This window comes from Podarcis pityusensis (genome assembly GCF_964106645.2).
Source record: "Podarcis pityusensis genome assembly, chromosome: 6".
NCBI classification, from domain to species: Eukaryota; Metazoa; Chordata; class Lepidosauria; order Squamata; family Lacertidae; genus Podarcis; species Podarcis pityusensis.
The window spans coordinates 99,217,269-99,243,334 of record NC_138030.1 but is presented as its reverse complement, the minus strand read 5'-3'; the positions used below and the strand labels follow the sequence as shown (position 1 = coordinate 99,243,334).

Genomic DNA, 26,066 nt, shown 5'->3' with positions numbered 1-26,066 from the left:
CTAAGTAAGGGGCTGGTTTGAATAGGAACACGAGAGGCTGCCCGACACTGGCTGGCAGCCGTAACTCTCCAGGGTTTCCGGCAGGGGGCTCCATCCAGCCCTGCCTGGAGATGCTGCCGGTGGGGCTGACCCCGGGGCGCCTGCTCTCCTCCCTGCTTGTCTCTCCCAGCACCAACCTCCCCGTCTCGCGTTCCCCGCAGATCCACTCGGACTCGGACGAGGGCGACGGCTCCATCAAGTACACCATCTCCGGGGAGGGGGCCGGCACCATCTTCCTGATTGACGAGCTGACGGGCGACATTCACGCCACCGAGCGCCTGGACCGTGAGCAGAAGACCTTCTACACGCTGCGCGCCCAGGCCAGGGACCGCCAGACGGACCGGCTGCTGGAGCCCGAGTCGGAGTTCGTCATCAAGGTACAGGACATCAACGACAGCGAGCCCCGCTTCCTGGGGGGGCCCTACATCGGGAGTGTGGCCGAGCTCTCCCCCATCGGTGAGTCCCTCTGCACGCCACCCCCACCCCCCACCCAACTGCCCCCACCCCAGGGTCCCTGCGGAGCAGGCCGGGGGCTCAGGGCTTTCCAAACGCCTGCCCTCTGGTCCTGTGCCCCCCCTCCTCCGAGGGTCCGGCCCCTGCTTGTGAAAGGCCCTTGGGGGGTTTCTTTGCCTCCTCCATGCTGCCCCCTCTGGGGCCTTTTTGACCTGCTTCCTTCACCCCCCCCGGCTCCCCCCTTACCCCCCCTGCTCCATCTGCAGCTCCTGGCTCCAGGCCATGCAGGGGACGTCCTTTCTGCTGCCTGGAAAATACCCCTTTCCCTTGGGGTGGGGGCTGAGGATTTGTCAGAATCGTAGAACTCTTGAGTCGGATGGGACCTCCTGGGTCATCTAGTCCAACCCCCTGCAATGCAGGAACCTGCAACTGAAAAGCATCCCTGAAGTCCAGCAGTTTCTCCAAACATTTAGTGGGAAGTTCCTCTCTTGCCATTTGAACTTGCCGCACCAGCCTTTGCCACCTGGCGCCCTGCTAAGTGGTGCTGGGCTGCAACTCACAAGGTTGGGCCATTTGAGCAAAACCTTTTGGGGCCAACGAGATGTGAGATTTTGTTGCATGGGCTTCCCTTGCTTTAGAGGTTTAGAGGTCACATAGCTGTGGGGTGAGGGGGTGAGACCTACTCTGGATCGGGGCACTGTGGGTGGGGGCTCTTTAACCCTTTCAGCCACCCAGGGTCCCAACTGGAAGCTGCCTTACGCACGGCTCCCTGGGCTTTTCGTTACCTGGTCAGGTTGAAGCCCCTCAAGATCCCTCGTGGACCAAAGAGAGAAGTCACTCTTCGTGGCTCAGAAGCACAGACCGTGTCTGCCATGACGCAGTACTATGTGCCCAATTCTGTGCACTTCCTTTTTTTATAATTTTTAAAAATTAATTTTTCAAGAAATAAAAAAAATAAAAAAACAAGCAACAACACAAATTTATACACAAAAGCAATATCAAATCCATAAAATAGAATTCTCTGAATCCTGCGACTTCCCTCCCCCACCTCCCCTGGTTCCTTAATTTTCTTTTTCACCTGCATATCATTTCAGCTCCGAATTATTTTTCTACCTCAAATTTCTTATGCTTAAAATCCTATCCAATTTATTAACCTGTTTACAATACTTTTGTAAATACATAATCAACATTCCCCCTTCCAATGGGGGTCAGACAGGCCTCTCTCTCCCGGCTGAACTTCCAGCACTTCCAGAATCTGTTTTCCTTTTACTCCAATGGGCTTTTATACAGAATCCAGATTTTATTGTTTTAACTCGTCTTCGGTTCCATTGTATCAAGTCTCCCGCCCACTACTTAGAGGCCCCTGGGACTAAGTGGTACCTGAATGGTTGAAGTGAATAACTAAATAAATTTGTAATGGGGGGGGTGAGGGTAAAGTGGTCGAACCAAAGCGTTTTGCAGGATCCCTTGGGCTTTGGGGGTGAAATGGTTTTGGGGCTCAGCTGAGATCAGCCCCAGAGTCTGTCTCCTGAAATGGAAGATGGAATCCGTAAATGAAGACTTGGTCCTTGAGCATGTGCAGACTGCCTGCCTTGCCCCTCTGAGCCCCCGCAGCCTGCCTTCCCCACCCTCCTTGCTTTAGGAGCTGAGCTGCAGAGAGAAGCTGGGGGGGGCAGGGTTGAGCCCCGGCACTTATTTCCGGAGAGGGGGCTGTGAGCCCCCTTTGCTCTCCCTGGGCGGGTGAGAAAGAAAAGGCAGGCTGTGTTTTGGGGAGGGAAAGAGCTGCTTGGTCCTTGGGGGGGGGGGAGATATTAGCGGAGGCTCTGATTATTTGAAAATCGCTCACAATTATGGGGTGCCTGATCAGGAGCTGATGGAAACAAGGCATATCAAAGGCGGCGACGCCTGTGCCAAATTGCAGATCACAGGCAGGAAGAGACGCTCCTTCCCTACATGAAAGGAGGCGATTCCTGCAAATTAAAAGGCTCAGAAGTTAAAAGCAGAGCGAAGGGTTTGGAGCGGCAGCTACGTGCCTTGGCGGCGCAATGGGCGTCCTGGGAGGCTTGCGTGCGGACGCCAGACACGCTCCGCGGCGGAGGAGCCCCAGGCCCTTGTCAGAAGCGCTCAGACCTTCCTCCTCCTCCTCCTCCTCCTCTGCTGCGGAGGCAGAAACCAGAGGCTCCTTCTGGCATCTCTGAGCAGGGAACGGGCATGGGGGGGGGAGCAGGGTGACTGGCACCCGTCTCCAGGGCGCCTCCTTCGCACCCGGGTCGCGTGTCTCCAGGTGTCCTGGGTGCACCAAGAATGGCTTTCGAACTGTCACCTTCCACATGCCGCTCCTGCGTAAGACACTGAGGCTCAGCAATTTGAGTGCCAAACGGGGGGAGATCCGGGTTCGAATCCCCACTCAACCCTGGGTGGCGGGGGGGGGCTGTCATTGCCTTCTCTTGGCCTAACCTACCTCACAGGGATGTTGTGGGGATAAAATGTGTGCGTGGGGGAGATAGTGATATGTGCTACTTTGAGCTGCTTGGAGGAAAAAGAAGGGTATAAATGTGCCCAGTCTCAGGGGCCAGGATTTCAGGAGGGGCTGCCACTGCCACCTCCCCCCCCATCCTTCCTACCAGGAGGAGTTGGGCAGCAGAGGGCGAGGTGGGGGGCCTTGGCTGAAACCTCTTGGCTGGGATTGTGAGCTCACGCTGGGGGTCCGGAGCTGGGTGTGGGGGTCCTTAGCAGTGTCTTTCGGTCTGGGGTTCAGCTTTCCTCTGCCCTCCCTGCTGAGTCCCCCCCCCCGTGCTTCTTGGGTGGCCGCAAGCTTCCTCCACCAGCTTAGAGAGGCGATTTGGCGGCTGGGGGTCAAGACTTGTCCTGATTATCACTGCAGAGGGAATTGGTTAATCTCCTGCGGGGGGGGGGGGCTGCCCATCTCCCTCCCTCCTTTCCTAGAGCCGATTTGCTTGCTTGGCCAAGGCCGGGGGGGGGGGAGTGGGGGGAAGGTGCTGTCATGAGTCCCAGGACCTTCCGCTGTGGCTCCAGCAAGCCCAGCCAAGAGGGACAGATGGGTTTCTTGGGAGTGCCAAGCTCTGACAGCATGACCCCCCCCTTTCCTGGGGAGAGCGTTGGCATTCCAGGCTCCTTCTGGCCACAGGTGTTCCCTAGGACTCTGCCTCTATAATAATAATAATAATAATAATAATAATAATAATAATAATAATTTATTATTTATACCCCACCCATCTGGTTTCCCAACCACTCTGGGCGGCTTCCAACAGAATATTAAAAGCACAATCAAACATCAAACATTAAAAACTTCCCTAAACAGGGCTGCTTTCAGATGTCTTCTAAATGTCAGATAGTTGTTTATTTCCTTGACATCTGAAGGGAGGGGGTTCCACAGGGTGGGCGCCACTACTGAGAAGGCCCTCTGCCTCGTTCCTGGTAACCTCACTTCTCGCAGGGAGGGAACCGCCAGAAGGCCATCGGAAGTGGACCCCGGTGTCAAGTATACTGGGCACCAAGTATACTGGGCCCAGGTATACTGGGCTCCCAAGTATACTGGGCACCAACACTTTGAATTGTGCTCAGAAACGTACTGGGAGCTAATGTAGGTCTTTCAGGACCGGTGTTATATGGTCTCGGTGGCCGCCCCCAGGCACCAGTCCAGCTGCCGCATTCTGGATTAGTTGTAGTTTCCGGGTCACCTTCAAAGGCAGCCCCATGTAGGGCACATTGCAGTAGTCCAAGCGGGAGATAACCAGAGCATGGTATCTGGCTGGGCATGTGTGTTTCTGCTTCGCGCGCTCTCTCTCTCTCTCCCGCTCTCTCCTTCTTGGAGGTTTTGTGTCCCTTTCCCCCCAGCTCCCTGGCCCTGCCATCTCCTGCTGTTGAAGTGGCAGAACATCTGCTCTGCATTCAGAAGGTCCTTGTCCTAAGAGGAGACTGGTGGATCAGGCCCAGGGCCCATCTAGCCCAGTCTCTTGTCCCCGCAGTGCCCAGCCAGACGGCCCCAAGGGAAACCCGCAAGCAGGATTCGAACAGAGAGCAGCCCTTGCCCCTCCTGTGAAAGGTCCTGCTGGAGGAGTGTGGGGAGGGGGAGAATGGAGAGAAGCCAAAGGAATTATTTGCCTCCAACGCTCCTCACTGTAGGAGGCATTGGGTGGAGGCGCCGGCCTCGTTTGTGGAAGGACAAAGGCGAAATTCTCATCTGGACTGCTGTAATATGTTGAGCCTGGAGCTGCCCCTGGAGACAGCTTGGAAGCTTCCAACAGGATTGCTTGTTTGCTCGGTGGAGATGGTAGCTGGGTCCACAGAACCCCAGTTCTCAGCAGCATCCATTGGTTTTGAATCCTACATGCCGGACGTTGTGACCCCTCAAGCTCTCCCAGGCTGGGGCTGGCTCTGCTACCTGCGATGAGGTTGTCTCCTGGGAGGCGCGGAGCCTTTTCAGTAGAGGCTCCTGGACTTTGCTGCGCCTTCCCTAACGAGGAGCATCAGAAACCTCCCTTCTGCCTGGCCAGATTGTTGTTCCCTCCAGAGTCTTCTCTGTGTCCTTCCACCTGCTTCTGCCTCTAACTAGAGATGCTTTCAAGGAGGGAGTCTGGGTCCTCCTGGGCCAATTTTGCCACGACCGGAGTGTCTTGTAAGCCTCTGCTAGGAACTTTCCTTTCCCAAGAAGCCCTGCATGGAGTCGGTTGGTCCCTGTTAACCTGTGGGTGCCTTAATCTTGTGCGTTTCCAAACCGTGTTATTTGATGAAAGTCTTTGTGTGTGTGTGTGTCTTGTTGCCTTGTTTGCATTCTGCATTTTCGTCTTGCTTTAAGCTGCTTTGAGGGGCCTTTGGGCCAAAAGGAAGAATAAAATCTGAATAGACAAGCAAACAACCCGGAGGGAAATGAACAAGCGACTTGCAGGATCCAGATGGCACCCGCCTGTGGGCTCTTGCCACCCCAAGGCGGGAAGAGAGCCCCCACCAGAATGCTGTTCCTCCTAAAGGGCTCCTGGGTCCCTGCAAGCGAGCCAGGAGGGGGGAGCCAAAGTCTGCTGCAGGCAAATGGGGAAAGCCTTTCCCCAGCCCCTAAAGGAGCAAGACTCCCTGCCCAGGGCAGAGCAAGTCCTGCCTCACTGACCATTCTCTGAGCAGCAAACAGATGAATTGGAAAGATCTGGCGGACGTCGTCTGCTTGCCAGGCCTGTCAGAAGCCTCTGAAGGACTTTCGCAGGACAGGCCATTGCATGGAGCAGGAGGCGGAGAGAGAGTCTGAGCTCCCAGGCCATTGTGGGAGGGGGCATTCTTAGGTGTCAGGGGAGGGAGGCGGGGGGGGGGCCGTTGGGATACAGAGAACCTCCGAAACTCCTCTTCCTGCGGTGGGAAAAGCCACACCTCCAGTGGGGAAGAGAGGGAAGGGGCCAGCCAAGCGAGGAAAGGGCTAGAGGATGCTGTTGAGAGCCCCAGCGCCTCACCTGGCCAGGCTGGCCAGGAGGGACGCCCACCTTGCGCAGAGGGGTGAAACGCAAGGGGGGGAGGAGGAGGCTTGGGGTGCCGAAGTTCTTGTGTTGGGGGAGAAGGCGGAAGGGGCCACTCCTGGATTCTGCAAGTGACTGAGACGGACATGAACTTGGTAGATCTGCACTGTAAATAGTTTGCACAATAAAACCTGTAAAAGACAGGTCCTGCCTGGTTACTCACGAGCAACCACCAGCAGCACCTGACATTAGGGGACGGGACTCAAAACAGAAAGGGGGGCGCCACACCTGTGCCGTACTCTCTGGATTCTTCTACCTGGTTAAACAGTGGAACTCCCTCCCACAGGAAGCAGGGACAGCATCCAACCTGGACGGATTTAAGAGAGGATTTGACAAGTCGATGGAGGAGGAGAGGGCTGTTGAGGGCTCCAGCCAGGATAGCTCTGCTTCTGTCTCCACAGCCAGAGGCAGCCCTGCTTCTAAATCCCAGTTGCTGGAAACTGCAGGAGGGGAGAATTGCCCTTGTGGACGGATCCTGCTGGCGGGTTTCTCACAGGAGGCTGGTCTAGCTGGGACCTGGGCCCAAACCAGCAGAGTTCCTCTTCTATTCTTGCAGGGTTCTGTCTCCTGCTTCTCAAGAAGGGTGTTGTTTTATCTGATGATACATTTAAATGTTCATTGGCTGCTCTTCTGTCATGCCTCGCAGAGCGGCATGCAAAATGCCATAAAAATGCCAGATCTACAGCAGAACATTTCAGCAGCACATTTGGAAAAGCTGAGCGCAAAAGCCTTTCCCTCTCTGAAGGGTTTCACCTGATGCTGCAAAGAGAGTCGGAATGATCCGGTGCTTGCATGCTCTTCTTCAAAGCATTTTTACCCCGCTCTTCAGCTGCAAAGGCCCCCTGGTGAATTGCAGGAGAATGAGTGCAACAGGGGCCACCACAAGAAAGCCCTGCTCCTGAGATCCCGCCTTGCCTGACTTCAGAGGGGAAAGAGGGATGGGGAGACGCTGAGCCCCACTGTCTTCCTGGCCAGGCAGGTTCTCATGGGCACCCTGCTGTCTCCTCAGCCCAGATCAACTTGTGACTCCTCCTCATGGCTTCATCTCGATTTTTAATGGCAGAGGGGGCAGGATGGAGCTTTGCAGCAGCCTGCCAGGGTGCCAGGAGAGAGCTGCCCAGTGCTGCCCTCTGACATTGGCCCCGTAGTTCATAGTGGAGCAACTGTGACTCCTCCAAGTCTCTCAAGAGCCAGTGTGGTGTAGTGGTTCAGAGCGGTAGTCTCGTAATCTGGGGAACCGGGTTCGCGTCTCCGCTCCTCCACCTGCAGCTGCTGGGTGACCTTGGGCCAGTCACACTTCTCTGAAGTCTCTCAGCCCCACTCCCCTCACAGAGTGTTTGTTGTGGGGGAGGAAGGGAAAGGAGAATGTTAGCTGCTTTGAGACTTCCTAGGGTAGTGATAAAGCGGGATATCAAATCCAAACTCTTCTTCACAGGCCCTTCTGGAGGATCCCGTGATCCTCTGCATTGAGCTGCCGAGAGATCGAGTGGAAGCAAGAGGGTCACCTCCTGCCTGGGGAAGACCATCGGTCAGGGCAACCCAGACTGCTGCCATCCCAGTTGCACCTTGGTGGAAAGGGGTGGATGGAGGGAGGTGGGGCCCCAGAGTAGTGGGGTGGGGGTATTTTGTCTCCAAGCCCTGTTGCTGTTCCCCCCCATAGCGTGAGATGCTGGCTGGGCTTTGTTTTTTGGGGGGTGGGGTGCCTGCCTTGGGCCTTGTCTTGTTCCTGCAAATCCCCCTGATTGATTTAGATAAAAGCAGGAGAAAAACTCTCTATTAGTGAACAGCAAACAGAGGAGAGAAAGCTTCGAGTCAACCAAATCCTTCGCAAGCACCAGCTAAACCGTCTCTGGGGGATGTGAGTCAGACCACAGGCAGCACAGAGCCAGGCAAAGCCGGGGATAAAAAAACCGCCGTCGGGGGAAGCAGCAACAGTTGCCCCCCCCCCGGCATTGCTGTGTGTTGCCCAGGCTGGCAGGGCTGGCGGCTGGCAGGGTCCCGGCAGGAGGGGGGGGGCTCAGGCTGGTCTGAGTGTGCAGCAAGGGCAGCCGCAGAGGGGGATCTGGCCCCGGTCCACGAATTCGGAGGTTGGGCTTCAAGCAAGAACGATCCTGGCCCCGCTGGGACATCTGCCTTCCCTTTGCACTTGGGGGGAGAGGACACATCCTGCCCGGTGAATAGCCATGGCATTTTGGTCCTCCGGCTCAGAAAGTCCTCAGAGAATCACAGAATAGTAGAGGGACCCTCAAGGGCCATCTAGTCCAGCCCCCTGCCATGCCGGAATCTCACTGAGCATCCCTGGCAGATGAGCACCCAACCTCTGCTGAAGAACCTCCCAGGGAGGAGCCCACTGGAGCTGCTCTAGCCATGATTTTGCCATCCGGCTTCTGAAGGTGTCCGAGTGACACTCTCCTGGTCCGATGACCAATGGCCATTCACCACTTGGAAGAGCTGCGCCGGACAGCTGCTTGCAGACGCAGCGGTGCCAGAGAAGTTCAAAGACTGTCTCAAGGCAAATCTGAAAAAAATGTAGTATAAACACCAACAACTGGGAGACACTGGCCTGCGAGCACTCCAACTGGAGAACAGCCTTGACCAAAGGTGTCCTGGGCTTTGAAGACACTTGAACTCAGGACGCAAGGGAGAAACGTGTGGAGAGGAAGGCATGCTTGGCAAATCCACACCATGATCAGCTCCCGCCCGGAATCCAATGTCCCCGCTGTGGAAGGATGTGTGGGTCCAGAATTGGCCTCCACAGTCACTTACAGACTCACTGTTAAGACCGTGTTCATGGAAGACAATCTTACTCGGCTATGAGGGATCGGCAAAGAAGAAGAAGACAAAGAGAAGAAGGAGAAGAAGAAGGAGAAGAGGAGAAGAAGCCAGAGAGGTGAGGCGTGGTGGTGCTGTCTGGTTCAAGCCGAGGATGGCACCGCAGCCAGGGGTTCCTCCCCAGAGCCAGCCACATCTGGCTCAGCCTCCAGGGGACTCTGGGCGCGGGGGGTGGGGGGGTCCCTCTTCTGGCCTCCAGCACTTGTGTCCATGTGTTTGCCTTGCACATCTATGGACATGCATTTCATTTATGAAACTTCTGATTGTTATAACCGTTGGAAGGGGGTGGAGTCTTCCTCCTCAGAGGTTTCCAAGCAGAGGTCCAAGAGCCATCTGTCAGGGATGCTACAGCTGTCATTCCTACCTTGCAGGGGGTTGGACTAGATGACCCCCTGGTTACCTTCCAACTCTGCAATTCTAGGATTCTTGCTCACTTTTCTGCATGGGGGGTTGGGGGGAGCCTTGCCTGGGGGTGGGGGTGCCCTGTTGGGTTCAGCCCAGTCGGACCCTTCTGTGCTTCTTCCCACCCAACTGATGCCACCTTTTAGCAAAGAGAGAGAGGGGGAGACCAATTTGCTCTGACTTGTTAAGTTTTTTTGCTTTGGGGGCCCTCCTGGTGTGCGCTGGAGAGAAGGTTGGGGGGGGGAACCTCTCTTTATCCACTTTACGTGCCTAATTATCTCTCTCGCTTGGGGGGGGGCTTCTGCAGCTCATTGCCAATGCTGAGGGTTTGTTTGCTTGCGAGTCTTGCGAGATTTCCTCCCACCCCCCCAGAAAAGGCAGAGGCTGGGATTTGGGGGAGGAAGGCGAGAGCAGCTGCCTCCTGTTTCGTGCTGCGAGATCTGGAGGTGCAACGCAGATGGAAAGTCAAGCAGCCAAGTCTCCCTTCCAAGCATCAACAGAGCACAACCCCCCCCCCCCAGATTAAAACCTGTCTGTCAAAAACCAAGGACAGGCGGGGCAGGTGCCCCCTGTGACCGGGAGGGAGGGAGACCACAGAAGCTGGAGGCAAAGATGGGCACAGCCCCCCCCCCCGCGGACTGTTTGCAAGCAGGAAGGTGGGTTGGGGGGCTGGCTGAGAGAACCCCCCCTTTCGCCCCCAGGAACCAGCCTGCAATGCCCAGGCCTGGGCGAACGGGAAAGTCTTCTTTCCCTGGCACCAAAAGGACCAGCAAACTCTTTCCAACTCCTCTATCAATGGTATTTAGCGCCTTCCAAATTGAATTTAATATATAAATTAGGACCGGATAAATGTTGGCGACGTGGATTAAATAAAGCAGATTACAGCCATCTCTTCTGGAATGCTTCTCAGATAGAAATATTCTGAAAATCTGTTCAGGCTAATAATCTCCGATATGATACGATAGGATATCATATATAGCCTTGGAACCTCAAGGATTTCTGCTTGGTTATCTAAAAGATGTCGTACTGGAAAATGATCAAGAAATAGCGTTCAACCTTAAAACTGCTTCTAAGATTATAATAGCTAAAAATGGGAGGGAAAGCATATCTCTTTCGATATCGGAATGGAGTGAGAAAATGTGGTCGAGAGTCACTACGATCAAGCTAACCTGTTATAAACCAGCCTAACAGGTTAATGGAAAAAATGTGTTTCTTGTAATGTTTTGGAACAACAAGTTCAATACTATAGCAAGATTTCTTTATGCTTTATATTTCATTTATTTCTTTTTGTTAATAAAATAATCCTTATTATTATTATTTAAAAAAGAGCACCAAGGTGACCTCAGGTCAGGTACACCAACTCATGGGGACCGAGCTCTCTAGCCCCACAATATTTTTGGGAGGGACCCTGGGCCCCCCAATGTCCAAAAAAATCAGGTGGTGGAGGAGGTCAAGTGCAGAGGTGCCGTTCTGCCCTTTGATGGGGGGGCAGTATTCCCGCACAATTTTGGGTCCCTGTCCCTTTGCAGCCATTCTGTATGAAGCCCCGGCCCCACGGCAGCCATTTTGTGACTGGCACCCACAGCCCTTTCTCCTCCTCTCCAAAGGGGTCCACTGGGGGAGCGGGGGGGGGGCTCTACGCAAGGCTGCCCCATGTGGTGAAGGGCGGAACCGCGAGTGGCCAAAGGACACCTCCTCCTCGCCCCCCCTGCCCTAGATTGAGATGCCCCTCGGAGGCCGTGGGGCGTCTCCCCCTGACCAGAGGGGCTTCTTGGGTGGGAAGGGGAGGCGGCCCCTTTTCTGTGCACCCGGTTGTGGAATTGCCCCCCCAAGAGGTGAGAGCGGCCCCTCCCCGGTGCCTTTGGGGCGGCAGTTGAGATGTTCTGTTTCCCCAAATCTTTTGCCCCTTGCTCTCTGCCTCCTTGACCCGCTTTGCAAGTGGGGTCCATTGTGGTGATTTCTGAGTGGTGGGACAGGCAGCCTAGAGGTGGCGTGGGGGCGGGGATCTGGCATGGGGGGGCGGGTTCAACACGGTAGAAGGAAGAGACCTCTGTGACTTCCAGCCCCCACTGTCAAGGACTGGTGTCCCAAGTCACTCTGCTGCTGTTACCCTGCAAAGGAGCAACGCAACACTCCGACCATTATGCAGCACTACCTTCCAAGGCGGGCTTGGCGCTCGCACAGTGTTGTTGGGCTTTCTGGAGCTCCCTCCAGTTTGCCAGCCTCAAATCCCCCCCCCAGCAGTGCATTTAGGCAACAGTTGGCAGGGGCCCTTTGGCATTTAATGGTGCCTGGTTTTACGGCCGGTGCCATCTGTGTCTGTTTTCCTGCGTGGCGTTTTTTATTCCGTTTTAAATGGTTATGATCTTGCCGTTTTAAAACTCTTCTGGTCACCTCAAGAGGCTTTCTGACTGACAGGTGAGATTGGGGGGGGGCAGATCCTTCCCTGAAGGGCTGGGCCCACCTGAGCGATCCCTACCTGGTGGGGGTCCTGCCCACCTGCCCGCCCTGCTTACCTGGATGGGCACTGCCAGCTGGGGAGGCCTCTGCCTTCTCCCCCCCCCCAACTTGCCTTGTCGGTCTCTGGGCCATCAGCAGCCTTCCAGCCCCCTCCCCAACACCCCCCTCCTGCTCCTCACGTCCAGGGGTCCCACTTTGGTCAAATTGAACATGATGTCAAATTAGACCCATTGCAGGGACACTCAGAGTGAAGCCCCCGGTTTAATGAGGCAGCGTGGAAAATCAATAACTTAATTGCAGCCGTTTGATGGACTTTTATCCAATTTGCACTCTCTCTGCCCCCCCCCTCTACGTGTTGTGCATGAGGACCCTGGGCTCTGTCTGGGATGGAGGAGAGCAGGCTGGGTGGGGAGAGACCCGCCACCCTATGGGTCCTGCCCGCTCCCAGGGGGCCTTGCACAGATCTGAGCCTGCAGGAAATTATCCCACCCAGGACAGGGGGAGGCTGTGCACCCGCCTCGGTGGGGCTGGGGCTGTGGAAGTCGGGGCTCAGGGCTGCTGCTCACGTGGGGCTCTTTCTGTCCTCCCCCCCAAGGGACATCGGTGATGCAGGTGATGGCGTCCGATGCCGACGACCCCACCTACGGAAGCAGCGCCCGGGTGGTCTACAGCGTCCTGGAGGGCGAGCAACACTTCACGGTCGACAGCAGGACGGGTGAGTGCCAGGCAGAGGTGCTGGGGGCACTGGGGGGTGGGAGGGGGAGCTGGCTGGGCACAGGCTTTGACCCCCAACTACCACCCCCTGGCTCTCCTGGAGCAGAAGCTATCCCTTTGAGAATCAGGGGGGCAGCCAGGTAGCCTAGCAAATTGGGTGCTGGGCTTGTGGAAGGGGCAATTTAACCTGGGGGGGGTGTAACCTCGGGTCTGTCCTGCTTCATGGGGGGGGGGGGGGCTGCAAGGAAGATCACCCAAGAACGCCAGCCTGGCAGGGGTTCTGCTGCAGCAGCTCTCCATCACGTAGTTAAACGGTGGAAGTGCCCGCCACAGGAGGCAATGATGCCCCCCCCAATTTAGGACCAATTCATGGCCAAGAGGACTGTCCATGGCCCCCCTATGCTTCTGAATCCCAGCTCCTGGAAAGCACAGATGGAGAGAGTTGCTGCGTGAGGGTTTTCCACCCCCCCTCCTCTGTGCCCACCTGCCTGGTTGCCAGGTGATCTCCCTGGGAGAGAGGGAGGGGCTGGCATTAGGAGACCGTCCGTGGGCATCTGACCCAGCGGGGAGTCCGGAAATGTCAGGCTGGGCCGGCTGGGCCCACCTTGGAGGAGGGGCGCTGACCCTTCCCGGGTGCAGGGGGGGGGGCTGGCACTCTGAAGGGGCACAAAGGCTCCCCCCCGCCAGGCTCTCCAGCAGCGGCTTTGTTAGCGCCGGGCCTTTGATTAAAGGCAACACTTTAAATTAAGGATTGCTTTATAAATGCTCTATTAATATTTGATGGGTGAGCGGTGGAATCCGCTCCATCCTTTAATAACTTCTAATAAAGGCCTGCTGTAAAAGGACCCGCGATAAATCCCCAGCAGATGATTCCGTGACGGCCTGTTAGGACGGGGGTGGGGGGCCTCACTCGCTCGCTTCCCTGGGCCTGGGGGGAGGGGGAGGCTCAGAAAAGGGGCCGCTGGACCCCACAGCAGTCGCTGTGAGGGCAGGGACCCCTCTGGGTGCTGCTGGCGGTACCCGCGGTGAGGAGCAGCCAAGAGGGCCTGGGCTGGCAGTCCCGGAACCCAGCTCAGGATCCCCGCAGGGGCTGGCAAGGGGTCAGCCCCCTTGAAACCCAGAAATGGCCAGCCAGGCTTCCGTGGGGCTCGAGTGTCTCTCCATCCACCCCCCTTTGCTTCTTTCCGTCCTCAAGTTGAGTGGGGAGTTTCAATGCGCGGCGATGCGTCAGATCCACAGGCCTGCCCACTCCGGCTATTCCTGGGCAAGCAGCTGTCTCTGCCCACACCCCGCAAAGCCCCCTCTTGCCAAAGCAGCTACGGCGCCCCCAAAGGTCCCCAGGGATCCTCGGAGGAGACTGGTTCTCTGCTTGGAAACGGGAGCCACGCTTTTTCTCCAGCCTCAGAAGTCTTCTTTCCAACGTGGCAACCTCGGTCTGTTTCTGGGCAGGAGATGTCTCCCTCTCTGCCTGCCTGCAGGTGGCGCTGTGGAGGGCGGGGGCAGGGGCTGCAGGAATTACCTGCGTGAGATGGAGACCTGCTCCTTCCTCCCCTCCCTCACCTGGGGGTCTCTGCCGCTCCTAACTTGGGCTGGCCCAGAGGAGGATTCTTCTCCCTTGGCTTCCTGGGCCTGCTGGCATCCTGGCATCCCGCGAAAGCCCTTCGGAAGTCAGGCAGCTTCTGTACCCGCTTTCACCTCCGCTGAGTGTGGCATCAAGAGCCCTCCTCCAAGCCAGGGTGGCAGCAGCTGTTGGTGGTCCAGGAGCAGGCTGCCAACTTGCACTGGCTTGGGTGGCATGGCAGCTGAAAGAGCCGTTGGGGAGACGTTTGTCCTGCTGAGGGCAGAGGCCACGGAAGCCCCCCCCCTGACTCCGGCCAGGTCCCATCATGCACCTGGCCAGCTGCTCCGCCTGGCAATTCCTTCCTGTGCTCGGAGCATCAGGTTTAATTGCCCAGATCAGCAGCTTAACTTGCAGAGCCATCGTGATCATTAATGCTGTAAAAGGAGCCATAAAATCTGGCACCTTCATTTTTCGTAATATACGATAATGGAGAGCCGTTTGCTTTTCCTTTTTGACTTTGACCTGCTTTCTCCCTCGCCTTGATCACGCGAGGAGACCCAGGCGGGGAGCAGCCCTGCCGGCTGGGCTGTCGCACGCGGGTGCAAGTGTCCTGCGCAAGGCTTGGCGGGACCGTGCGTGTCTTTGCACGAGCGGAAAGGGAAAGGAGGAGCTCTGACCTTCTCTGAGGGCCTCCTGCTCAACCTTCTCCGAAAGGAAAGCCGGCAGGATCAGGCCAATGGGCCGCCTAGCCCAGCATCCTGTTCTCACTGTGGCCCAATTCTTGTAGAAATCCAGATAGACTTCATCTGGACCTGGAGGTTCCATAAGAGAATATGAGGAGCCTGGCTGCTGGATCAGGACACAGGGGGACCGTCTCATCCAGCCTTCTGTTCTCACAGCGGCCAACCAGATGCCCCACCGGGAAACCCGCAAGCAGGATCAGACCCCAGAGCCCTCTCCCTTCCTGGCATTCACAAGCATTTTGGCCTCCAACCATGGAGGGCAGAGCAGAACCACCTTTGATAGTTTCTTTCTCCTTCATGAATTTACCGTATTTTTCGCTCTATAAGACGCACCAGACCATAAGACGCACCTAGTTTTTGGAGGAGGAGGAAAACAAGAAAGAAAAAAATTCTGAATCCCAGAAGCCAGAACAGCAAGAGGGAGCGCTGCGCAGTGATCCCTCTTGCTGTTCTGGCTTCTGGGATAGCTGCGGAGCCTGCATTCGCTCCATAAGACGCACACACATTCCCCATTTCTTTTTAGGAGGGCGTCTTATAGAGCGAAAAATACGGTATCTCCTCCTCTTTCAAAGCCGTCCAAGCTGGTGGCCCTCACGGCCTCCTGTGGCAGGGAGTTCCATAGGTTAACTCTGCTCCATCCTTCCTTTGGTCTACCCTGAATCCCCCAGCATTCAGCTTTGTTGGCACTGCCAGGTCTTGGCACTGGGCCTCCCCCCTCCCAGTGCTGCTTCTGGGCAGAGGGAAGACCTGTCCTGGTGCATCTCCTCCTTTCTGCTGCGGCCGGGGGGAGGCTGAGGCGGCTGGGCTTGTCCGCTTCTGCAGGAGGTGGCATCCGAGTCTGGCCAAGGGCACCGCCAGCGCCTTCCGCCCCAGGGGCTCTTGCCCGGAAGGGCTCCCAGGTGGGCAGAGCCTTTGAACCCGGGGCGAGTCGCCTGCCTGCCTGCCGCCTCCTTGGGAAATTAGGATGCATTTACGGATGTAAAGTGGAAATTAATCTTTAACGACCAGAGGGATTTGGGATTTGGCTTCGTTTTGTGCCGTCTCAGGCCGAGTCCCCAGGCCCCATCTGTTAGGGGGCGGAGGGGGGAGAGGGGACCCCTTGGCCAAGAATCTGGCTCCGGAGAGGCCGACAGGTGGGGCCGCTGCTCCTGCAGGAATTGGCACGCAGGGCACCTGGGTTCCCCTGCCAGGGGCCACCGGGTGAGGCTTTGAGGAGCACAGAATCCTAGAACACAGAGTTGGACGGGACCCCCAGGAGGCATCTAGTCCAACCCCCTGCAATGCAGGAATGAGCTGAGCCAGGATGAGGCCTCTTGGACTCAGAGCTGGCTGCCTTGACTGGCCACAGGTGGCATTCAGGCCACGGGGATTCCGAAGCGTTGCTGCCTCTGACTGTGGACGCTGGGCAGAACCTTCCTGGCTGGGAGCCACTGAATTTGCCTGATCCTCCTTCATAGCTATCCAGGTTGGTGGCCATCTCTGCCTCCTGTGGCAGGGAGTTCCAGAGGTTAACAATGCGCTGCGTGAAGCAGGACTTTCTGTTTTCTGTCCCAGGTTTGGGGGCAAATTCAGCCCCTGTGAGGCTCCTGGCAAGGCAGGTTGAAAGAAGAAGCAGCCCAGCAGTTTGCAGTTGTCCCTCCCTCCCTCCCTCTCCCCGCCCCCCCCCCAATTTCCACAACCCTTGTGTGCAAGAGATGGGCACGGAGCCAAAGGCGGGGAGGTGGAATCACTCGTGCGAGGGGAGAAGTTATTTAAAAGAGAGGCGATCGGGTGTGGAGGGGGGGGCTGTGGAGATAATGAAAGCCAGCAGACGCAGCTGCACCCCCCCCCCAACTCCCTGGGTTTCCTCTGAGTCTTCTTGGCCTCGCAATGAGCCCAGAGTGTGTCAAAGAATTGTAGAGGGCACCCCTAGGGTCATCTAGTCCAACCCCCTGCAATGCGGGCAGAGATGCCCAACGAGGGGAGAAGCTGCGTTTGAGTTCTCCCTTAGACGGCACCAGCGGAGAGGCAGAAGGTCGGCGTATTCTGGGATGGATCGGGCCCCTGGTCTCTTTCTCCTTCCATGGGGATGTCATGGGAGGCGGTACCAGCTCTTCCTTGGATTGCGTGCATAATTATGGGATGGAGTCCGACTGGTGGGAGGGTTTTCCCCAGGGCTGGAGTGGAAGCTGATGAGCCGGTGGCAGAGCAGGGTCCCTGCCAGCATCCCAGCGCCCCCCTCATTCTGCCCGGTGCTGAGGCCTCGCTGGAGGGCCCTGGGCTCCCTTCCTGCTGGGAGGATGATGAGCTTCTGTCTCCGCTGAGGCCCCCCCCCCACGACATCCCTCTCATCACAGCGCGGCTGACAAGAATCATTTTCATTATAAAACGCTTCAGACCCTTTAATTAACAGAGCCGTTTCCATTCCAATGAGACGCCGCCTGGCTCTGGAGCTGCAGCAACTTGCAGGAGCCAGACGCCACCCCCTTCTGAACAGGAGAGGACCAGGAGAGGGTCAGGGTCAGGCCAGCGACCCATCGTGTCCGCAGGATCCAAGGGCAAGATGCCCTCCCCTCCGGTGGTTTTTGGCAACTGACTTCTGCCTCCACCAGTGGAGGAAAAGCAAAGCCATTCCATTTATCATCATCATATTAGAATTTGAATTAGAATTTCTATACCGCCCATCATCCAAAGATCACAGGGAGGTTTACAATATAAAAACACAAAAATACATACCATAGTAACAAACAGAAATAATGCCCCACGCCTCCCTGGTTGTAAAGGCCATAGATTGTTGAATAAGCCAAAGGCCTGGGAGGTGAGGAATGTTTCTGCCTGGTGCCTAAAGCGATGGAGAGAAAGTGTCAGGCCAGCCTCTTTATTATTATTATTATTAACTTTTATTTATACCCCGCCCTCCCCAGCCAAGACCGGGCTCAGGGCGGCTAACACCAGATATAAAAACAATTGATTAAAATACAACTTAAGAACAAGATTAAAATACAACATTCAGATGCAGCCTCATTTCAGTAGGAACTCAAATCAAAATCTTTTTGGGGATGAAAATGTCAAATCTTCACCAGGGCCAACTATCCAGACTGGTGCTACGAGGGCCAGAAAAAAGCCAGGGAAGTCCCCAAATAGGAGTTCCATCACAGAAGGAGAAAGGATAAAGGAGAGAGGGGAAGGGGATCAAGTTGATTCCAAGCCAAAGGCCAGGCGGAACAGCTCTGTCTTACAGGCCCTGCGGGAAGAAATCAGATCCCGTAGGGCCCTGGTCTCATGAGACAGAGCATTCCACCAGGCTGGGGCCAGTGTTAAAAAGGCCCTGGCTCTGGTTGAGGCTAATCTGACTTCCTTAGGGCCCGGGACCTCTAGGGTGTTGCTATTTATGGACCTTAAGGTCCTCCGTGGGGCATACCTGGAGAGGCGGTCCCGAAGGTACAAGGGTCCTAGGCTGTGGGAGACATCACAAAAGTTCTCATGTTGCCACTTTCCAGACCTCTCATGGAGGAGACACACGAAGAAGGGCCTCAGATGATGATCTCAGGGTCCATGTTGGCTCATTTCCTGAGCCCTTTGAGGCTTTGTAGGTCAAGAGCGGCACTTGAATGAATTGGGCCCAGAAACTAACTGGTAGCCAGTGCAGTAAGACCAGGACCGGGGTCATACGCTCAAACCGTCTTGCTCCGGTGAGCAACCTGGCCACTGAATTCTGCACCAGCTGAAGTTTCTGGACGGTCTTCAGGGGCAGCTCTATGCAGAACACGTTGCAGTAATCCATCCTCGAGGCTACCAGAGCAGAGACAGCAGAAGTTAAAACTATCCCTGTAGGGGCTCAGCTGGGACACCAGGCGACGCTGACGGAAGGTCCTCTGTGCCACTGAGCCTCAAGCGACAGTAGTGGATCCAGAAGGACCTGCTCCTTCAGAGGAAGGGGAACCCCATCAAGAGCAGGTGCCCTCCCACCCATCTGGTCCAGGGAATCCCCCACTAACGGGACCTCCATCTTATCTGGGTTGAGCTTCAGTTTGTTGGCTCTCATCCTGTCCATGACCGAGGCAAGACACTGGTCCAGAACTCCCACTGCCTCACCTGCAGATGTCAGGGAGAAAGAGAGCTGAGTGTCATCAGCATATTGCTAACAGCAGACTCCAAAACTCTGGATGACCCAACTCAGAGTTTTCACGTACCGTATTTTTCGCTCCATAAGGCGCACCGGACCATAAGGCGCACCTAGTTTTTAGAGGGGGAAATCAAGAATTATTTTTTTTTCCAGGGAGGGTTTCAAGCAGGCAGGGAGCGCCCCTTCTCCCAGGAAGGAATTCCTCGCCATCATGGCCCAGCCAGTTGTCCCCTCCCGGCTGGTTTTATCGGGGTCTAGAGAGCAAGGGGTCTCCCTGAGCAGTCCAAGCCCCCTTTCCGCATCCTTGAGCCTTACCATAGACTCTACTCTGGACCTCCCTTGAGTGCATCTGCTGTAACAGCGGAGCCAGGATCCTGGCGGGTGCAAGTGGCTTTCTCCTCTAGATGCTTTGCAAACAAGTCACGCTGAACTGCCTCCTTTGGCCAGACTGTCAAGCGCCCTGCATGCATGATCCGGGAAAGCTCTGCCGGACGGCACAATCGGGATGCAGTGGAGGCAGCAAAGTGCACCATCCCGGTTGGCAGCCATCCCTGCCTCCTGAGGCAGGGAGTTCCATAGTTTAATTCTGCCTTGCGCGAAGAAGATCTTGCTTGAAGATGTTCAGGATCTTCCAACTTTCCGCTTCTTTGGATGTCCTGCCTCCCAAGGGCTCTGCCACCCGGATGCCAGCTCTGACCAGGAGGATCCTTGGCCTGGCCCTCTTCCCAGCTCTCTCTCGCTCCCCCTGTCCCAGGATGGCAGTGCCCTCCCCCCTTGTTCCCCAGCAGGGCGGGACCAGATCTCCAGGGAGGCAGCAAGTGCAGGAGGCCCTGCCTGCTGGTTTGGGAGGTGCCATCTGGTAGCCCTTTGCTGCAGGAGTGCTCTTCCCATGCTCAGAGGCACACAGATGAAGAAGGCGGCCTGGGACTCCCTGCAGGTGGGAAGGCTTAGAGAGGAATGCAAGGAGCTGCTTCACACGGAGCCAAAGCCTTGGTCTGTCTAACTCAGTGTTGTCTGCACTGATTGGCAGCAGCGGCTGCCAGAAATTGAACCTGAGACCTTCTGCATGCAAGGGAGCTGCTCTGGCCGGCCCCTCTCTCTGGAAAGGGGGCGCTGAGCCCCCTCTGCTTCTCTTTGCAAGCTCAGCCCCAGCAGGATGGGCAGCAAGGGGGAGAGAGAGCTTTTTGCTGGACTTTGCAACGTTTTGCATCGAGCAAGCAGCGTGCCCCCCCTTCTCTCCCTCTTTCTGGTGGCAGGGAGGGCAGCCAGAGCTTTTGGGGTGAGGCGGAGGTAATTGCAGGGCACGGCGGCTGACAGCTGTCAGCCAGGGAGAGAGGCCAGGAGCGGCTTTGGGTCCAGCCAGCAGTGATGCCTCCTGACAATCAGCCCATCAGCGGCGGGATAATGAGCAGAGCCTTCGGGGCTGCCAAGCGTCTCCTGGGAAGAGCTGAGAGGCAGCAGCGGATCGGGGGGGGCGCAGGCCTAGCCTCTCCAGCACTCCGGCCCCCACTTGGCTGCGCCCCCAAACCAGCCCTGGGGAAGCACTGAGCAACCAGCAGGCTCCCTGCCCCAAATGCAAGGGCTCTGAAGAGACGCTGCCAGGAAGGACGTTTCCCTGACAGCAGAGTGACCTCATGGGACCCACCGCCTTGGTCGGGGGGCTGGATCTGCAGCTCTGCCCCATGCTAGAATCATGGGAGGCTAAGACCCATGGGAGGGTCACAAGGCTCATTGAATCCAATCCCCTGCCATGCTGGCAAAATCACATCTCCCCACTCCAAGACCGTCTACTTCCGACCCCCCAGGACCCACAGCCTGGCTCCCCCCATGGCAGTCGGGAAACAGGTGGCTCTTGAAACTGGGGGAGGCTGCTGGGGGCCAGCGGAGTCCTCTTTGGTGCCATGTTACCAGGAGACCCTTTTTCTTCCTGCCCTTTGGCCCTGGGTCACTGCGAATTACAGAATTGTAGATTTGGAAGGCACCCCAGAGTCATCTAGTCCACCCCCGCAAGTGTAGGAGGTGTGGGCAATTGCACGAAGAGAAGTAAAAGGGGTGGGCGGGCGCAGGAGTCAGGACCTGGGCTGCCAAATGGTTGGCGGGGGAGCCTGGTGCCTGATGGGCGATGGGGATGCCATCCTGGTCTGGCTGCCTTTGAGCAGCTGAGCAAAAACTGGCCCCCGCTGGCCCCTCCCCAACAGCTGCCTTTCCTGCAGCTGGCCGGTTGCCAGCCTGGCTCCCCTGGGTGCTCAGCCAGCTCCTTGCCAGGGGTGGTGGTGGGGAAGGTGGCATCTCTGCCCCTCCCTGCCCGTTCCCTGCTTTCCCCCAAACTCTCCCGGCTCCTGCCGGGCAGCGGGCAGCTATTTATAGCGGCTTCAGCAGAGTTCATCAGAAAGATCTTTATTTTGATCTGACGAGTTAACAAGCAGCTGGTGCTTCTCTGAGCTGGTGAGACAAACAGGCAGCAAAGATCCTTGGATCTCGCCCAGCGCCAGGCACAGCCTCATCCTGCCCCCCTGCAGCAGCTGTGGCCAAGAGATGCTGGGGGGGGAGGGATTCCCCCTGCAGCTGTCCCCCCCCCCTCGCCCGCACTGCTGCTTCCCAATTAAGGGGACTTCCAGACGGGAGCTTAATGTGGCAAGCGAGTCTTTGAGATCCCACAAATGCTTCACTGGCAACATGTGACACGTGTGTTTTCCAACTTGTTGGATTTCCCCATGGAAAGGGAAAATTGGCATCAAAAGATGGCAAAACACAGACTGTCCTTTTGATGCTAGTGATGCTGTCATGTGGGGTGTGCGTGAAAAAGGCCTGAGGGGGCCAGGATTAGGGCCTGCCTGGGGGCACCCTGGGGGCCTGCCCAGGGGGGCCCTCCAAGGCGGCGGCTGCCCCATAGGGGACATTCCCTGCCTCCAAAGATCTCCCGGGTGGATATCGTGCCCCCTTATGCCCCACGATCCTTGGGCGCCATCTCTTCTTTGCTGTGGGGCAGCCAGCTGGTTGGGGGCTCTTTCTTTAGCCGTGGGTCCAGGCCTCCTGCATTTCTCAATATGCTTCCAAATACTAGTTGTTGGAGACTGGGGGGGGGGGGGAGCGTTGGGCTTGTTCCCACATCCACCTTGGGATTCGCCCCCTGCCAAGGGAGTGCTTTGTGGATCTCCTCCTTGGCACAGTTTGCGGGGGTGGGGCTGAGGGAAGGCAGGGGTGTTGGGGCTGGGCGTGGCCCCTTGAGGCTCCTGGGGGCCCACCTGGCCCCCCACTGACATGTTGGGGCTTCCTGCAGGTGTGATCCGGACGGCGGTGGCCAACCTGGACCGGGAGACGCAAGACCGCTATGAGGTGGTGGTCCGGGCAACGGACATGGCCGGGCAGCTGGGAGGCCTCTCTGGGTCCACCACCGTCACCATCGTCATCACAGACGTCAACGACAACCCCCCACGCTTCCCCCAGAGTGAGCTTGGGCCGCGGGGTGGACGGGGGGAGGGTGGCATCAGCTGGCAGCTCCTTTGTGGGGGGCAGCTGTCCAGTCAGAGCTGGGTGCCCCACTTGGGCTGCCTTGGCAGTGGGTTGCTGGACCAGGCAGCGGGATGGGCCCTGCCAGCTGAGCACTGAGGCCACGTTGCCTGTGCCATGCACACTCTCCCGGTGCCAGGCTGAGGTGCCCCTGCTTTTAGGGTGCAGGCTCCATGAAAGCTGTGAAGGGTGTGTGTGCCCCCAAAAACTCTGGTGTGGGGTAGGCAGATTTACACAGGACTCCCCCCCCCCATGAGAGATTCCCTTTCCCGAAAATTCAGAACCACTGACTTGATGACAAATGCAAATCCAGGATTAGGCGAGCTGGGCCGTTTGGCAGTTTTAGCTTTATAAATTATGAATAAAATGCAATGGGATCTCTTTGCAGGGCATTAGAACATTATCCCTCCCCAATTTTTTTTTTTTACAGAAAACTTCCAAGTTCTTTTTTTCCTAGAAAATCCACATCACTGCTTTTTATTATTGTCCCCCCCCCCTTAAATGGAAGTTTATTAAGGTAAAGAAAAAAACAAAGAGAGAATATATGGGGTGAGGGAATGAAACACATGTTATCAACTCTGAGCACATTGGCAATGCAAGAAGCATCAATGCATCCACCCAAGATGGACATACAACATCCAAATGTCTAAAATGATGTCCAGGTGAAAGTGGAGTTTACAAAAAATAACAACAAAAAACGGGTGCAGATGTAGTCGGGACATTCAGGTCCTCAGACCACTGCCCGGCAGACAGCGAGTATTAATCCTTCCAGTTGCTTTGTGACCCAAAGGGCTCCTAAGGTCCACTTTTCTCATCCTGTTGTTAATCCCCAGGTCATGGGGATAGGATTTGAAAATGCACAAACATCCTCAAATATCCAGGATTGCTCCAATACAAAAATGATGCAGACCCAAAGGGAAGTGCCACTGGACCTGCCAACATCACGACAGGGCCAGAGTCCATCCGAATTAGACCGTCCCTAGAGAGACATTGTGCAATAGACCTGGGAGATCAATTTTTGCAGAATCCCTCTCAGTTTTAAAGCTACGGAAATGTTCCACGTTGATCAGAGGGGTTGTCCCATCCAGAGATCCGTGGTTGAGGTTGTGCCACCCACTCAAACTCCTTGTTCCATCCATGCTTTGAAGATGGGTTCCTTTTGGGGGGGATGTGAGAGTGCCGGGGCTCAGAGGCAGCGATGGGGTGGCTCTTAAGCAGGAACCTTCCTCCCCCCGCCCCAGAGATGTACCAGTTCAGTGTGGTGGAGACGGCCCCCGTGGGGACTCTGATCGGGAGGGTGAAGGCCGAGGACTCCGACGTGGGCGAGAACACCGACATGACCTACCAGGTCAAGGATGAGGAGGGGCTGGGGGCTTTCCGGGTGACCACCGACAGCAACACACAGGAAGCCCTCATCTCCGTGCAGAAGGTGAGCCGGGGGGGGCCTCCCCTTCTCCCCTTTGTGGGTGTTGGGGGAAGCTGGGGAGGGTCTGTGGCCACAGCAGGGCCTCGGGGGAGCTGCCCCAGCATTCACAATTCTATACAATTCAGATCCATGCCGTTCTATGGATTCCCTGCCATCCTCTGCTGCCCCCATCAGCAAAGCCCTGCCCAGCCTTGGGGGCTCTTTCCTCCTGCCCCTCCCTTCTCCCCCCTTTCTCCCCCCCTCCAGTTCTGCTTGGCTGGCAGGCCTCCCTCCGCCCGGGAAACGGGGATCTCGGGACTCGGAGCATGCCAGCCTGCCTGCGGGATTCTGCCTGCCTCCGTCTTCTGAGTGTCTTGTGTTGCGTCAGACTGGGGCCCCCTCCTCCCCAGGCAGGCAGGAGACTGAGAGCTGCCTGCTGCAGAGCCAGCCCATAGGCCCTGCTCTGGCTTGTCTGCCCTGACTGGCAGCCGCTCTCTGGGGTTGCCCTTCCCAGCCTTGCCAGGCGGGTGCACCTGGGTCCCTCTGCTTGCAAGGCAGCTGCTCCCCACAGAGCTCTGCCCCCTAAAACATAGAGCTGCTTATCGGGGCCTCTTTGCAGAACTGGCCCCAGAGGACCCGGCTGGGCACTGCCCCCCTTGAAGGGGTCAGCTCCTTCCTCCAGCCTTTTGCAAGAGGGAGATGCCCCTGGCTCTCACCTGGCTCTCAACCTCGGGCGGCCAAGGAGTGGGGCAGGGCTTGGGGGGAGCCTGGATGGTGTCAGCCCACTGCTCACCCCACAAAAAACCCTCTTTTCTCTGCAGCCTCTGGACTTTGAGGCCCAGAGTGTGCAGACAGTGGTGGTCGAGGCCCTGAACAAATTTGCGGACCCCCGCTTTGTGGACCTGGGCACCTTCCGGGACCAGACCATCGTGCGCGTCTCCGTGCTGGATGTGGACGAGCCCCCTGAGTTCCAGCCCCCCGACGGCCTGATGGAGGTGCAGGAGGACGCGGCGGTGGGCTCCTTTGTGGGCATGGTCACCGCCCTGGACCCCGACGTGGCAAACAGACCTGTCCGGTAAGGAGGGCTTCCTCTCCTCCGTCCAGGAAATGGGCGCGTGGTGCCGGGAGAGGGAGGAAGTAGGGCAGGAAGGGGGGTGCATGGGCAGCTGAGGTGGGAGACCCCAAGGGGACAAGAAGGGGGAAGGGACAAGAAGGTTCTGGGCACCTAAGCCTGGGAGGAGGCAGAGAAGGAGGGATCCGGAATCTGCAAGGCGGCCGTGGGCTTCATGTCGCACAAAACTCGGCTTTTGAGGAGAGGTTTCTGCAAAGTCCTTTGGCAAGAAATAAGTTTTGAGGTTTGTGAGATGAACCAAAAGGCGAGGTCTTTGCCCAACTTAGGGAGGTGGGAGTGGAAGGGCTTCTGTGTAGTTTGTGGATCTTTTCCTTTTTGCACATATCACACACATGCGCATCTTGAACCACTTCCTTGCCTTTTCATGCACATTCCTGAAAATCTCCTGGTTGTGCAATCGGTGCTTGATTATATATCCCAGTTGCTGAGTTTCTGCTTTGAGTGGCACCTCTGTTTGTGTCTCAGGAGAGGCAAAGGGGTCTGGGGATGGGGCAGAGGGGTCCAGCAGAAGTGGGCCATGCAAAGTCAGCTGGCTGTCACTCAGAATGGGTGGGCTCTGGGTGCCAGTGGAATGCCAGAGGCATGAAGGGAGACGAGGTGCAGGGGTTCTGGGGGGCGGGCAGGCCCAGCTGCTCTGCTCCGGTTCTGGGGCTCAACCAGGATTGGCCCAACGGAGCCCAGGGGCCTCTGATGCACCACAGGTGAGCAAAGAGGGCAGATCAGCAGGGCCTGTGATGGGTGCGCCCCCTTCCCATCAACTCTAAGTGACGGGGGGCCGCTGGAGAGAAGCCTTTCCTCTCTTCTCTGGGAAGATGGTGGACTCCCCTTCCTCGGAGGTTTTTAAGCCGAGGTCGGATGGCCGCCTGCCAGGGATGCTTCAGCTGTGATTCGCTGGGAGGAAAGACAGGCCTCCGCTCTTTCTCTGCCCAGGACAGGGCCCTCCCGGCTTCCTCCCCGCCTGCGCCCGCTGGAGCCCCTCTGCTGCTTCCCCCCGGCTGCGATGCAGAGCTGCAGGCTGGCACTCTGTAGAGACGCTGTTGCTCCTTGGCACTCGCTGGCGCCGCAGACATGTGTTGGGCACAGGCGGTTTGCAGACTCCCGCGACGCCCGAGAGCGTCAACCTGCTCCGGCACAAAGGCGGCAGGCAGGGAAAACAAACACCACAAAGAGCTTTTCACACCGCGCTTG

The 26,066-nt window shown here is 56.9% G+C and overlaps 1 protein-coding gene across 3 annotated transcripts in view; it reads left to right on the top strand.

Annotated features, from left to right (window-relative positions):
• Window positions 1-26,066, top strand: part of CDH22 (cadherin 22) — a 65,072-nt gene that overhangs the window by 8,858 nt on the left and 30,148 nt on the right. For 2 of the 3 annotated variants that reach the window (XM_081010954.1, XM_081010956.1), the window contains exons 2-6: window positions 201-495; window positions 12,304-12,423; window positions 22,112-22,279; window positions 23,583-23,770; window positions 24,568-24,821. In XM_081010954.1, the coding sequence (XP_080867080.1) occupies window positions 201-495; window positions 12,304-12,423; window positions 22,112-22,279; window positions 23,583-23,770; window positions 24,568-24,821 (1,025 nt within the window). Of the gene's footprint in view, window positions 1-200; window positions 496-12,303; window positions 12,424-22,111; window positions 22,280-23,582; window positions 23,771-24,567; window positions 24,822-26,066 lie in introns of those variants that run through there. The other variant, XM_081010955.1, reaches the window with a different exon arrangement.